Source organism: Zonotrichia albicollis, chromosome 2 (genome assembly GCF_047830755.1).
Source record: "Zonotrichia albicollis isolate bZonAlb1 chromosome 2, bZonAlb1.hap1, whole genome shotgun sequence".
Lineage (NCBI taxonomy): Eukaryota > Metazoa > Chordata > Aves > Passeriformes > Passerellidae > Zonotrichia > Zonotrichia albicollis.
In genome coordinates this window covers 95,344,195-95,358,938 of record NC_133820.1, presented here as the reverse complement: position 1 = coordinate 95,358,938, position 14,744 = coordinate 95,344,195, and the positions used below count along the sequence as shown (strand labels likewise).

The 14,744-nt window shown below is 40.8% G+C and overlaps 1 protein-coding gene and 1 long non-coding RNA gene across 4 annotated transcripts; one reads left to right on the top strand and one right to left on the bottom strand.

Moving 5' to 3' along the window:
- Positions 1-2,996: 2,996 nt before the first annotated feature.
- Positions 2,997-6,415, bottom strand: LOC113460330 (uncharacterized). The gene is made up of 3 exons (XR_003382152.2): positions 5,928-6,415; positions 4,603-4,674; positions 2,997-3,822 (listed from the first exon to the last, which is right to left on the bottom strand). It is a non-coding gene; the product is annotated as an uncharacterized LOC113460330 (long non-coding RNA).
- AKAP17A (A-kinase anchoring protein 17A) lies at positions 6,275-14,275 on the top strand. Of its 3 annotated transcripts, XM_074535715.1 has the most exons (6): positions 6,276-6,404; positions 6,741-6,872; positions 7,214-7,956; positions 9,949-10,097; positions 10,721-10,961; positions 12,344-14,275. In XM_074535715.1, the coding sequence occupies exons 3-6, from the start codon at positions 7,282-7,284 to the stop codon at positions 13,238-13,240; spliced, it is 1,962 nt and encodes a 653-aa protein (XP_074391816.1). In that variant the 5' UTR covers positions 6,276-6,404; positions 6,741-6,872; positions 7,214-7,281; the 3' UTR covers positions 13,241-14,275. The 3 variants fall into 3 exon arrangements, with proteins under 3 accessions (XP_014128548.2, XP_074391816.1, XP_026654021.2); XM_014273073.3 differs by having other exon boundaries at positions 6,275-6,404; positions 6,741-7,956; XM_026798220.2 differs by lacking the exon at positions 6,276-6,404 and adding an exon at positions 6,484-6,622 and having other exon boundaries at positions 6,741-7,956.
- Positions 14,276-14,744: the final 469 nt, after the last annotated feature.

Below are 14,744 nucleotides of genomic sequence, written 5' to 3'. Positions count from 1 at the left end.
TGACATTAAATGTTTATCTAACATTTTCTTAGACAGAATAATGGGGAGTATAAATTTTTCAGGCAATTTGTTCACCTTTATTTGAGAAAAAAGAAAAAAAAATCTTCCAGATGTGGCTCTTTATTCATTCTGAAGCCTTGAACTCCTGCTTAACTCACCCTAAACAGAGATAATAAGCTCCTTCCTACCTAGGCCCCCTAAAGGTTCTTCTTCTCTAGTCTAGACAAACTCAATCTCTTCAAACTACTAACATTGAACAAATGCTACCACAAATCAAATACTCCTGTCAGTCAAACAAACTGTGGAAAGAGTTAATTTTGCTCTTAATGACTTTGTATATTATAAATAAATAAATTATTGTCCTACCTGATTTTTTAATGTACATTGAATTTCTTCAGTCTCTTCTTACTGAATGCATTTCTGCTGTAGGATGCCAATACATAAATCTGTTATACTATTATGCTTACTTCTTATTTTCTTTTCTTTTAATCACTGACAAAGCTATTTTAGAATATTTGCTAAAATTTTCCAGTTCAAAAACCTTTTTTGTTACTCATGGAGCACTGTACAGCTGTTTCACTCACCTTGCATCACAAATGTTGGAGTCACCATCAGAGGCATTTTTCCAGAACTGACATATGGTTTGCAACACTGAAATTCCAATGTATATGTAATTTCCCTTTAAAGAAAGGAAAACTGCAAAGAATTTCTTAAAATATAAAGTACTATCCAAGAAGAAGATGGAGATGTGTATGAGGGAAGCAATATGTTGTATCTGTATTAGCAGCCTGATCTGTCCCTGTTACTCACCCATTAGATTAATTTTCCATAGTGGAAAAAACAGGTAACCTGTTTCAACAGTGCTACTTAAAACTGGCCACATGAGGAGTCCTAATCTGTATCAAGGCTCATGCTTTGCAGCTGATCAGACAAATATCCAGTGCAGGATGATTCCAATATGACACAGATGTCCAAACTTCTTTGATCATGAAATTCAAGTAAAAAAAAATAAAAATTAAGCACAATCTCTCAATATATGCATGTTTATTTGTAAACAAGTTATATAGATGTACTACTGTAAAAACATATTATGTACATTATAAAACCTACAAGAAATAGGAATTTAAAAGGATGAGACAAAGATGAAAGAATCATTCTTTTAAAAACTCCTATTTTTATTTAATTTGTTAATGGTACAAAACATATTTTTCCTGCATTCCCCTGTATTGTGTTTCACACTCCTTGGGGTACAGACACCCTGTTTTGGAGACAACTAACAAACACATCACATTAGGTAATGCCAGCAATGTTTACAGGCTCCTTGGACCTCTGTTGTTCCTGTCAAATCATTTCTATGCTAAAGTTTAATCCTAATGTTAAGGTGTTTGCATTTGTTTTCCTAATTTATTAAACCAGAGAACTTCTCTGCACTGGTAGCAGTGGCCCATGCTAAGCAGATCAGGTAAGAATCCCTGCTGACTGGTGCAAATGTCTGAAACTGGGAAAAGGCTGTCCTCTTTGAGGTATAGATGGGATGTTGAAAGAAATTATTACCTCAGCTATTTCATTCATATTCAGCAGATTGATCTTTAGGGTCTCTTCCAACCCAGTCATTTGGAGTCATCATTTAACATGAGCTCTTCTAAGGAAACATCGTATATTAAGCAGTAGAAGATAGAAGCAAAAGAGATTGGAGTAGTAAAATACACAGCAGCTTCCAGAAAATTAGTAAAAATGAAAAAAAAATCTGTATGTCCAGCATGACTTTGTTCACACAAGAAATACAAAAACCTGAAAGCATCAGAGGTGAAAAGATTCAGAAGTGAGAAGTAAGCTGGGGCTTTCCAAGAAGTAGGAGTCAGAAAGGCTTGATGATTAAAACCAGTACATATTCAGAGTTCTTAATATAGAATCAAAAGCTCAATGTTAGTTTTATCTGCATTACTCTTGAAATAAATTAAAAGTATCTGGTAAAAATAGTGATGCTAATAATAATTTCCCATAATTAATGCAGTTCTGAATTAGTAATACTTAGTAATGTTTTACTTGCAGATATGTCTCTCTCTCTTTCTTTGGGCTACAGTCTATGCTTCAGCACCCTTGCCTTGCACTCCTCATCCCTCTTGGGGCTTAGTCACTCAATTCAAGTTACATTCTATTTTTCCTGTATTAGGCTGTTCTCCTGTTAGTGATCTTCAAGGTGAAACTTCAGTTCTGAATATTAGTATTTTTTTTCTTTCTTGTCCATTATCTACATAAGCTAAATGTTATAGTATAGTTATCTATGCATTCTTTGTGTTTTGCCCGCATTCCATTACTCTTTAATGGGGCACTGGAATAGGCTCAGACATTGCTGCTAAAACACGGAATTGATGCCAGTCATTTATACTTACACCAGATCTACCAAGTATCTCTGGGCTTTTTGGATTAGTGAGACTTTTAGTGGGCAGGGCAGGCTGAACCTACAGATGGGATCTTGTCTGCTTAAAAGGTCTTGTCTTCTTCAGAACTGTAATTCTTCAATTTTAATAATACAGTTTTATGGCTTTAAAAAACCCAAATAAACTCTTTATGGTGTCAACAGTTGCATTTGAAATTACTCTTGTGGAAGCTGTCAAAAGAAATATCCTTTAGTGTTATTAACTTGGTGTTCTTTTTGCTACAGAAAGGTCAACAGCTCTTGCCTTTCACTCCATAAGTTACTAAGAAAATGTTTGTATATAAAAAGTGTACATAAAAGCATGAGATGCTTTCATGATTGGTGTCAATCTGTAACATGCAATACTATGGAGGAAATACTTGATTTTCAAGCATTAATTTGAACCCAATTAAAATATTTTCTCCTACACAGACATTGGAAAAAACGTAGGAAAAAATTTTAATTTTCATTTATTTTACATTTTCATTTATTTTAAGTGATAGTTCTTGAAATCTGTCATTATGTGAAAACATTTCATGGATGTATGTATAAAAACTGAAATAACCAGCAATGCATCTGACAACACAGCACTAAAATTTTTAAAAAACACATTGTGCTAACAAGTATAGTACAATGTGTTTTGGCAATTAAATCTAATTTTTATGTTTTATAGGTTACAGCACACTGTAGTTTGACCAGACAGTTCATAAACCAATACCACAACAGATGTCAATACTGCCTCAGTGAAAGCAAAAAGCAGAAATGTTGCCATTTCTGTTTAGTGTGAGATAGATGGCAGTGGGCACAGGCAGAGAGATCAATTAGTAGAAAATTATCTGCTTTGCATCCTACACAGTGCTTCAAGGCTGATTCTCTGCCATAAGGCTGTGTTAGAGAGAGTGAAACTGGATATTTATATTGTCATATTCTATTGCTTTAAGCAGAATGCAATAGTTAGACTTGTATAGAACTAGGTCTGGGAAGTGATTATTAATCCTAGTTAATTGAAGCTGCCCTACTAATTAGCATATGTATTACATCTAATGTTATGTATTATTTCCAAGGCAGCTGATCTGTCACACCCACTAACTTCAGTGACACACAGAACAATCCAAACAAGAAAGAGCAGAGCTAATGAAAGGAAATGGAGTTATTTGTGGAGCTGTTTCTTACCATGGGAAATAAACCAATGTATTTCAGGTTCATTCCTCCATTCCTACCCACTTAAGGGATTAATTTTGCTTTGTGGGGAGAGGCTCTTTAGAGCCTAAAACCAACATTGTAATGTCTGTTCAACAGTTATGCAATCATTTCATCCGAGAGATTCTTCTGTGCTCCTGCTTCCCCTTCCAATTTCCATTCATCAACTGTTCAACTGCACAGTGAATCATTCAGTTTTCCCTCTGTGGGAGACAATAAAGAGATATCCCCTGATCAGTGACAACAGAAAACCAAAATAATATCCAAAGGAACTACAGGGTGCAACATATTCTGATTCTAAAAGGATATGCACCAGGAGCATTTCTGGAGTAGTAGCAAAAATTTAGATGAACACACTTAGATGAATCATTCTCCAAGAGATACAGCTAAGTTTTAAAATAAAAAAAAAAAGGTTTTTTTCTCTGATGTGTTTCAGAAAGAAAGGAAGATGGAAGGAAAGGAAATGAAATTATGCTGGGAATGTTGTTTTATTTTATGTAAACACCCATGTAACATCTTGTGTGCAATTCTGCAAATGACCACTAAGGTCAAGAAAAAGGTGCATTTCAGGAAGAGCAGGAGATAGGACCGTGTGTAGTTGGGAGGATTATATCCTCTTCTAAGAAAGGAAGAATGATCTGTATTCTGGCATGAACACAAAATCTAGTATCTGCTGTTTATAGCATATTTTAATTGTGCTTATGAATAGATCTCTTATATGTAATAACAAGCACTCCCCCTAGTGAACTTCTGTGGGATTTGGTGTTTTAGCTACGGAAGGTACAGAACAGAGTGAATAGGCAAAGTGACATCTCCCATAAGACTCTTTGTTGAAGTCAGAAAAACGGTAAAAGCTTTCAGACATGATAGACAGTTTGTAAGGTCAACAGCACAACGTATTTGACAGAGTTGGAGAAAATCAATGTCTTACAGTAAAAACCAGATTTACATGCATAGTTGCATTTTCAGACACTGTCCCTTACAGATGTTTCCTTTGCTGGTTCATCCTTCTGCCTCGTTGGTGTCATATCCTTTACTGACCTTCACTTCAGACTCTGAAAACCAAAGAGAGACATTTCATTTGCTCAATTAAGTATCTCATTGAAAAAATAAAAATGAGATTAACATATCTGCCCAACATAACAGACTGCATTGCAGCAGAGACAGTTTACCCTTTCTATACTGTAGTACTGATGCTTGATTACATCTTTTAAAAGGTGTGTACATTATCAATACTTCATCTTGCTCATTTAAATACAATGTTTGTAATAGTTCTTTTGAGTATATCAGAAAAATAGACTGTGACAGCTTTTAAAGTTGTGGCTGATGTCCTGTCATGAGTAACCTCAATGCTGCTATTTTGTAACTTTTCAGAGCATTGTTCTAGTCTTTGAGTTTAAAATACAGAATATTGATTTTTGGCACAGTCTTGAGCAGTGGGTCTATCATTATGCACAGGATTCAAAATCATTGCCATATGCAGGGTCTCCCTGTGCTGCTGCTGAAACTCCCTGGAACAAATCTGGCCTAGCTTTGTGTGCTCCCAAGGGCAGGTTTGTAGGAGAAGGTGCGACATACAATGCAGAAGCTCTCAGACTACAAAGCACACACTGTTTCAAATGTTGTTGGTAGTTCTTTATTCTGTGTTAATACTGCTACTTTACCATAACAGGAGCAGAGTAGGGCCAGCAGTTACCAACACCTGTGGTGTGAAGTAGCACCTCTGCAAAACAGCTGCGTTTTCACTGCAGCTGCTGCATTGAGGGTGACCTCCTGCACTACGGTCAGTGGTGCTTCAAAGGCACTATTTACACCCAGCCTGCTGCTGAAGGTTTCTGCAGTCACAGTTTCTCAAACGGTGGAATTCTGTACAAGGCGGGACCCGGAGCCTGTTTCACAATGGTGGAGCAGGGGCAGGTGAGCACAGTCAGCCCTGCTCTGCCTTCCAGGGTCAGGGTGGCCTTGGCTGTGCCCTCATGCACTGGGCTGACAGAGGGAACATATGTCCTATAGAGTGTGTGTCCCATGGAGCACAAGTCCTGTGAGGAGCAGCTGAGGAAGCTGGGGTTGTTCAGCCTGGAGAAAAGGAGGCTCAGGGGGGACTTTATCACTCCCTGGGACCCCCTGAAAGGAGGCTGTAGCCAGGGGGAAGGGGTCGGCCTCTTCTCCCAGGAAACCAGCGACAGGACAAGAGGAAATGGCCTAAAGCTGCGCCAGGAAACGTTTAGGTTGGATATTAGGAGGAATTTCTTCACATAAAGGATGATTAGATATTGGGATGGGCTGCTCAGGGAGGTGGTGCAGTCACCTGGAAGTGTTTAAGGAAAGGCTGGACGCGTGCTCAGTGCCATGGCCTATGGACACAGTGGTGTTCAGTCAGAGGCTGGACTCCAAGACTCCATGACTCCATGACTCAGAGGTGCTTTTCCCACCAAACGGATTCTGTGCAAGGGGGATCATCGCCATGCAGCGAGCCCCAGCTGTCCGCAGACGCCGGGTGTGCGCTTAGCACAGCTCAGCACAGTACAGTACAGCTCAGCTCAGCACAGCTCAGCACAGCTCAGTGCAGCACAGCTCAGCGCACGGAGGGTCCCTGCGCAGGCGGGGAACGCGGCCGCGCCTCCCCCGGCAGCGCTGTCTCCGTATCCCTAGGCCGGGCGTCCCGCCCCGCCCTGCCGCCAGGCGGCGCCGTCCCGCCGCAGCGAGGCGCTCCCGCAGGCCGCGGCCTCGCGCCACGCGGAAGCGGAAGCGGCGCACGCAGGGTGGTGCGTCCCGGCGGCTGCGGGTGAGGCGGGCGGGGGGTCCCGTCCGGGCAGCGGGAGCGAGGGACGCGGGCCGGGCTTCGCCTGCCGGGGGACGCGCAAGAGCCGGCGGCGGAGGGTGCGGGTGGACCCTGGCGTTGGCGAGGGGCGCTTTTCCCGTTGGCGTCTTCCCGGGGTGTCCCCCCGGCGCCCGGGCTCCGCCCGCTGGGGGCAGCTGCCGGCGGTGGCCGCTGCCTGCGCTGTGAGTCGCGGTGTTGTTACCCAGCCTTGTCCCGCCGAGCCTGCTCGGCGCTGCCGGCAGGGAGGGGCGGTGGGTCTTCGGTCTGTTAAATAAAAGGGGCGCTTTTCTCTCGTTGCAGACACTTTCCAGGTCTTCCTTCCGGAGAACGTGAGATCCGCCTCGGCGCCAGCCTTCTGGGGTTCACTGGTTGTTAAGTAGATTTGGGAGCGGTGTGACATCGCGCCGCCAGTCCCTTCCCTCCTGAGAAAGGGTAGCTGCTTTCTGAGCAATCACATACCAACCTCATGTATTCCTAAGACTGCCATCAACTTCTAGTTTTCTATTCAGAGGCCTTACAGAGATTTAATTACTTATAGGGCTCTAGTGGTTGTAAAGTAATTTAAGATGTTTGTACTACTCGGTTGTAATTATCTAATTCACTCGTGTGTTAAGAGACATCGTTTTAACTTGGGAATGGTTAAATCGCCAAAGAATTAAATTATTTATGGATAAGGGCTATTTTATTTGACTACTGTTGGCCTGCAACTTAAACTTGCATCTTTTATTTTTTTATCCTATGCTTTTTCTTTGTTATGGCTGCTGCAACAATAGTTCATGATACATCAGAAGCTGTAGAGCTCTGTGCTCCCTGTGGGTTATACCTTAAACCCATTACAAAAATGACCATCAGTGTGGCACTTCCTCAGCTGAAGCAACCGGGAAAGTCCATTTCGAACTGGGAAGTGATGGAAAGATTGAAGGGGATGGTGCAAACTCATCAGTTTTCCACTCTGCGGATTTCTAAAAGCACAATGGATTTCATTAGGTTTGAAGGAGAGGTCGAGAACAAAAGTTTGGTTAAATCTTTTCTGGCGTGCCTTGATGGCAAAACAATAAAGTTGAGCGGCTTCTCTGACATTTTGAAAGTGCGTGCTGCGGAGTACAAGATTGACTTTCCTACCAGACATGACTGGGACTCGTTTTTCCGAGATGCAAAAGATATGAACGAAACCTTGCCTGGGGAAAGGCCGGACACCATTCACCTGGAGGGTTTGCCTTGTAAGTGGTTTGCAGCCAAGGAGACTGGCTCAGAAAAGCCAAGTGAAGAAGTCCTTATAAAAGTTTTCCAGAAATTTGGAGAAATCCGTAATGTGGACATACCCATGCTTGACCCTTACAGAGAAGAGATGACTGGCAGGAATTTTCACACTTTCAGCTTTGGAGGCCATTTAAACTTTGAAGCCTATGTCCAGTACCGGGAGTACGCGGGGTTCATCGAGGCCATGAATGCCCTGCGAGGGATGAAGCTCATGTACAAGGGCGATGATGGCAAAGCTGTGGCTTGCAATATAAAGGTGAGAGACTGCAGCCTGTTGTATGGGAGCCCACATGAAGGACTGAGTACAGCTAAATGTTATTTTCCATAGTGCTTGAAGCCTTTATCTGTACACCACAGTGATGGCAACAGGTGACACTGACAGCATTAATGTGGCTTTATGGGACAGACGTAATACAGTTTTCAAAGGAAAATGTTGGTAGAAAAATGTGCTGTTAGATTATGTAACTAAAGTGAGCGGGGTTTTGCTTTTTTCCTTAACAAGACTGTTCTAGAAATGAAAAATGCTGATGGAAGGATCAAGTTTATGAATACAATTTTCTAAATTGCTTTAGAAAAGAATATGTGTTTATAAATTGCAATTTCACTTAAAATTCCAGTTCAGAACAAGTTCAGACAAATTTCACCATAAGAATGACTGTAAAGTGCATTATACTTTCATGTGTTCAGTGCAGAGAGATGTTTTGGGGGAGAATTTCACATTCTGCTTCTGGTCCCTGCATTGATAGCTGGGTCTACCAGTTGAAGGTCAGAACTGAAAGGCTTAGTAGCATGTGGCCTGTCTGGTCTGGGAAATATGCAGTTAATCATCTGTGTACCTGATATACAGGAAGGCCTCACAAAAATTTAAATGATAATTTTCATTTGGAGCACAGCTTCCTGTGAATTTCCTATGCTTATTTCATAATATTTACATACAGAGTTTTCCAGAAGTGATCTTCTGTAACCTCATTGTCTTAGAAATTACAGCTGTGACAGGAGAGAACAAGGCAGTCTGTTCAGATGTAGTGTCTCTGATAGCACAGCCTCAAGAAAACTTACTGTGTTTGGGAGTGGTCTGTGTATTTATTGGTTGAGTGAAATGTTTGTGGATGTATTTTGGTATGCTCAGTAGTCATTCGTTAAACCAGGGAGTGTATTTCAGAAAAAAACCTTGAGCATTCCTTTGTGCAATGTGGGAATGTGCAGATATTTATTCAAATTGTAGTTTAGTCAGTGTAAGTAAAATACTGCAATTTTTTGTCTTGTTATCAAAGCTTGTCAGTTGTGGGGTAGAAACTGTTCCTTGACCTGGTGAAACTCAACCTGTCATTTACGTGCAGAGGAGGATCAGGGTTCCCAAATTTAGTATGGCTGTGCCAGAAGAGTCATGCCTTCCTGGCAGCTGCTCACTGTCATACAAGGTCACCACACCTTGTCTGTTTGTACCTATTTGTCCCCTCAGTCTGTTAGTGAAACATCATTTTGCATAAAGGCTGAGTAGATTAAACTGCAGAGGCTGTGCTCCTTGTTCTCTGCCCCACGGTTCCATGACCATGGGTCTGTGGAAATGTGTTATGGATCCCTGCCTGTCTGGTGGTGTCCTGTTCCAGCACACAGCAGGACATGACCAAGGTGTGTTCATATATCCTGGAAGCTGAGCGCCTCTGAAGTCTCATTTTTCAGATGTGTGTGTCTTTCTTTTCTTTCTGTTCCCACAACTTGGGATCTTCTGCCCAGTGTACTCAATTTGGGAATCTTGGTTTTAGAAGTGGTGCAGAGGCTTGAACCAGGTGCTGAATGGTGTAGAACTAGGTCTTCTGCTGAATTTAATTTAACAGTTTTAGACAGAAAGGAAGGCCTTTATTTAAACCTATTTTTACATAGTGCTGTACAGTTCCTAACAACTTGCATTAATTAAGAGTTCTGTACGTGCCCATTCTGACACATTGAAATCATTGGACAGACAGAGCCTCAGCCACACTGGGGTTTATTTTTGGTTGTGAGACATAAAGTGGTATCTGATTTTGCTACATGTGTGTACACATTTAGTACCCAATTACCTGATTGGAATAAGTGGTGCTTTTGCTGGGCACATAGAGAAGTTCCCTTTGTTTTGAAGAACTTTTGAAGAACATTTTACATATCTGATTGTTCTTACACCAAGGTCTAAGTTAAAGTTGTCAGGTTATAATTTTTAATTTTTTTTTGTTTGTTTCCTTAAAACTGCTTTCAATTGTATTATGTACAGGTTTCTTTTGACTCAACAAAACACCTCAGTGATGCATCGATTAAGAAGCGTCAACTTGAAAGGCAAAAGCTTCAAGAGCTTGAAAAGCAGAGAGAAGAACAAAAACGTAAAGAGAAAGAAGCTGAGGAAAAGCAAAAAGAAGAAGAAAGGTATTTCCCTCTTATTGTTCAGTTATAGTTTTAACAATCAGGCATAAGAAAACTGCTCCTTCATAGCACCATCAAAAGATAGAAAATAAAAAAACACAAGCTGTCTCTAGCTAAAATGAAGCACTTAAAAGCTGAGTGTGGTTTAGTTTACCACTTACGCTTATGTTCAGTTCAGAATATTAAACCTGCAAAATGCTCAATTTCCTAAAAGTTTTGCCTTTAGACACCTAGTTTCAGTACCCTTGGCCTTTAGCAGAAGCTGCCTAACGACAGAAATAAAACCCACCACCACTGCACGCATTCATTTGTTTGGTATTCTTCTTGAGGCTGTGATGATTCTCTGCCCAGCTGCCTCATGCATTGTTAGTATCTCCGGTCAAAGTTTAAAAAACAATTCTTTGCTGTAGCAATTCTTGTTCTTTGAATTCCAACTTATTAAAAATAGATAGAATATGACTGTTTGCTGCCACAAGTAAGGGTTAAAATGTTCAGTTTTCTATTTTGTTCTTCATCAACATGACTTATTTAGAAACAAATTTACTTGAAGTGTAAAATGTATTGAACAGAGTAGAAGTTTGAAATTGTGCTTTGCCTAGATAAGGCAAAAATATTTCTCTTTTTAGGAAGCAGAGAGAGCTTGAAGAATACGAGAGAGAGAGAAAAAGAGAAGAGAAGTTGCGCAAGAGAGAACAGAAACAGAAAGATCGTGAAGTTCGACGGAACAAAAAGCAACTTGAAAAGCTTCAAGCTGAAGAACAGAGAAAACTTCAAGAGAAGATAAAGCTAGAAGAAAGGAAGCTCCTGTTAGCTCAGAGAAATCTTCAGTCCATTAGACTAATTGCAGAACTGCTAAGCAGAGCAAAGGTAATTTAAATACTTACTTCAGAAGCTAATGAAGAATCCAACAGAGCAAAGCCCTTTGCTGGCTTGAGAGGAGGTGGGGAGCACTGTTCATTAAACACAAGGTTTACTACCTCTGCAGCTGCTATTCCTTAGACCAAAATTTCAGAAAAGCACAATGGAATAGTATTTGTCTCTTGGTAAGATATGCACTTGTAGGTAAATGGAAAGTGAGCTTGAACCTATAGTCCTGAATAGCATGTTTTATCTGTAAATTAATTGTCAGGTTTTCTTAAGTCCAGTAGAAGAACATGTGAGCATGATGAAGTGAGCTAACCACAGAGGATAAGATGCAAGACTCCTTTTCTAATTCTGGTTTAGATGCTGTTTCCCATCTGCCTTGCAGCAATTCTATTCACTGTTCTTTGCAGTTTCAGAGATTGAACTTTCATTAGTCAGTGTTTGAAATGCACAGAGTGTTTCTTCTGTAGGAAAAGTACTGTCAGCAGAGGTTTCTAACAGTAGTGTTATTTTTTTCACTGAAACACTGAAGCTTAAGACTTGGATAAAACCGTATTAGGGTGTACTGAATGTGAAATATTTTCTGTAGAAACGAAAATCTGTGTGGAAAAGCACAGGTTTTTTTCTTGATGCCAGTGCATTTCAGGAGTATTTTTGAACTCACAGATCAGTTACATACTAGAAGAAGGGAGAAATGCCTTTTGCAGGTCTTTTATCTTTGTAGCTGTGGAACAGAAGGGTTATCTGATGAAGCAGAGAGTGTGTTTCTTTCATTTAGAGAATTCTGAGGTCTGTACTAAGCCCTTGACTAGGTCAGCGTAGAAAAAGGTTTGAACCTTTTCCAGTATCGTGAGTTTTTAGAATGGTTGAAAACATGACAATCAGTTTCTACATTATAATTGTCCATTTAATTACTTGCTAGTTTTGTGGACTTATTGTAAAGTCATCTATGAGCCATAGATGGCAATCATCTAAAATAAGTAATTTTCAATAAAATTTAAAGTATTTTCAATTTGACTGAATTTTGAAATTTTAAATTTGACTGAAACCTTCAAGTTTTGACCCTGATAAATGTATTTCAATGGTGCAGATTTCACATGTTATTACTTTTGTTATATTGAGGAGCCACAAAGACAAAACTTCTCTTCAAGAACTGTGGACAAATAATGTTTCAACTTACAGCAGTTCTGGATTAGTGGGTTTTGTTGGTTGATTGGTTTTGATTTTTTTTCCCTTTAAAAAGGAAACACCATTTTATTTTGGGATGGTTAAGTTCTGTTGGTTAGATTTTATTTTCTTGCCACATTGCTGCCATTGTGTTATATTGCAACTTGGAAACAGGAGGAGGTATTTTTTGTTTACTCTTCCCTTTGACTGTCTTTCAGACAGTAAAGCTTTTGGAGCAAGAGCAGAACGAAGAAAAGATTTGTCTTCAACAGCTAGAGGAGAGACGGAGGCTCCAGGAGGCTGAGCTTAAACGTGTGGAAGAGGAAAAAGAGAGAGCACTGGGGTTGCAGAGGAAAGAAAAGGAACTGAGAGAGAAACTACTGAACAATCTTCTGAGCAAGAAAATGGATGCAGTTAATCAAAACAAAGAAGAAACTGAAGCATCTCAGACTGACATGCTGAAAAGCCCTAGTGCTGTTCCCCACACTGTGTCATCCAGCTGCATCACTTCTACCTCAGGACAGGCCATTACAGCCAAACTTGCTCCTGGCTCTCAAATAGTAGCAGCATCCCCTGAAAGTGTAAACACTCAATGCAAGTACTTAAATGGCAACATTCATGACAAAGTTCGTGTCAAAGAAGATCAGAATCTTCATGCTACAAACTCTGAGAGGTGTTCTGACAAAAAGGGTTTGGGGGTACTTTCATGTGTGCCCGCCGATAACCAGGACCAGAAGAGCCTCTCTAGCTGTGACCAGAACACTTGCAAGAAGGACTTGCCCTGTGAGCAGGACAAACGTGGAACAGAGCCAAGGAGAAGAAAGAGCCATTCATGTAGCAGCATAAACAGTGATGAGAGCAAGGGTAGACGGGAGAGCAGCAGGCACAGAAGAGATGTGAGCTCCCGGGATGAGAAGCATAGGAAGGACAGGAGGTATTACAGGCGCTCCAGCAGGAGCTACAGCCCTCGCCGGAGCCGCAGCCCTCGGCGCAGGAGCGCGAGCCCCAGACGCTCCCGCTACAGAAGAACACGCAGCAGGGAGCGCAGGCGGGACAGGAGGGAAAGGAGCCGCAGTCGCAGAAGTGCCAGCAGGAGACGAAGGCACCGGAGGTGATCACGCAGCAAGCAAAGGAGTACTTCGAGCAGGTGGTGGAGGCCTTGGCTCCTTTGAAAGGCTCTGGTAGGACCAAAGGGCCACAGAATTGGACACCAGACCTCATCCGTGTGACTGCTATAGGAAACACAATTGTTTCAACTAATTCTAAGCGTGCATCTAGTCCTTGAAATCAAGAAAAGAGATGCCTGATTTTTTGACTTTCCTTCCTTTGTTGTCTCTTTCTAGGTTTCTGCCACAATGTAGGTATAATCACTTGTGCTTGTACTGAAGTTCCTAAAGTGCTAAAAGCCAACCTGTTTTCTTCAGTTTCAGTTTTCTAAACCTTAATTTTAAGTGTATTTAGTTTTTATCATCTCATTTGGCTTAAGAAATACATGGGTGCCAGCTATAGGAACTTCAGAGGTGACAAGCTATTACATACAGATTTGATTTAAAGTGTTTCCTGGTGCGTTCAATGAAATCACGTTTAACAAAGTAGAGTTTTTATTGATTGAGATGGATAGCAGGACTTTCATATTTTTTCCTAAAACTGACGATGAATTTATGCAGGATACCTTTTAAACTGCTTTGATTCCTTCATATGTCTGTATGATGACAAGCTTTGTGGCCCACATTATTCTGGTGTGTAATGCCTTTGTATAATACTTTCTGTGTAAGAGAGGCACACCTGGTATAGGAAGTAACAAGCAGTGGTAAAATGGTTGAAAGTTGTTCTGGTATTTTGTTGACATATTTGGCTTTGTAATTTCAGGTGGCATAGGGCTACTTGAAACATTTTTTCAGGTACATAAAAGCTAAACATTGTCTTGAAAAAGGGGCCTTCTTGCTAAATTATTTTTACTTGTGTTGTTGAAAAGTAAGGCTGCAGTGTCTCTTGTTAAATCTGTTTAAGAATACTTTTGCTTTTAAAATGCAGCTCAGGAATATTAAAAGCTATAATGTTACAGTGAAAGAGTTTATTTTGCATTTTTATGGTAAAATTAAAAAGAAAACTGTTTCCAGTGAACTGAAGTTGCTGTTTTCATGTGTCAGTATATTAAAATCTGCAGAAGTGTTGTGTTAAGAACTTGTTTGTTGAAAGCATCACTCAGCACATTTGAAGTTAAGCTTCTCTTCTTGATGGTCCTGTTATGTTACAGCTGCCCCAATTCTTAATTCACCAGGATGTGTGCTCTTTAACTACAGCCTTCAGATGCCATTATCCTCACCCTGATGCGTGAAATCAAAGTGCATCCATTTCCTGGAGTGTCTGAGAAGCACCTTAGTGCTGCAGCTCAGCTGGATCCTTGGCTGAATGAGTTTGTCTGCTTTATTTTCAGAATCCATGTGGATTTGTTTCTTACCAGACCATGCTGCTGAAATCTTTGTAGGTACTAGCTGTGGACAGAAAAGGAAAGACATTGACAACACTAAATTGTGAGGAGCTGTTGTGTCCCTCGAAGGCAGAGAGGCATAGACGCATCAGAGGGCTGGGCAGTCACCAGCCATATGAGGGGCAAAT

Bases quoted from the DNA above. Each gene is read 5' to 3' on its own strand.
- AKAP17A (XM_014273073.3), top strand. From the start codon at position 7,195: ATGGCTGCTGCAACAATAGTTCATGATACATCAGAAGCTGTAGAGCTC. The intron at 7,957-9,948 runs GTGAGAGACTGC...TATTATGTACAG, and splicing joins CTGTGGCTTGCAATATAAAG to GTTTCTTTTGACTCAACAAA. The intron at 10,098-10,720 runs GTATTTCCCTCT...TTCTCTTTTTAG, and splicing joins AAGCAAAAAGAAGAAGAAAG to GAAGCAGAGAGAGCTTGAAG.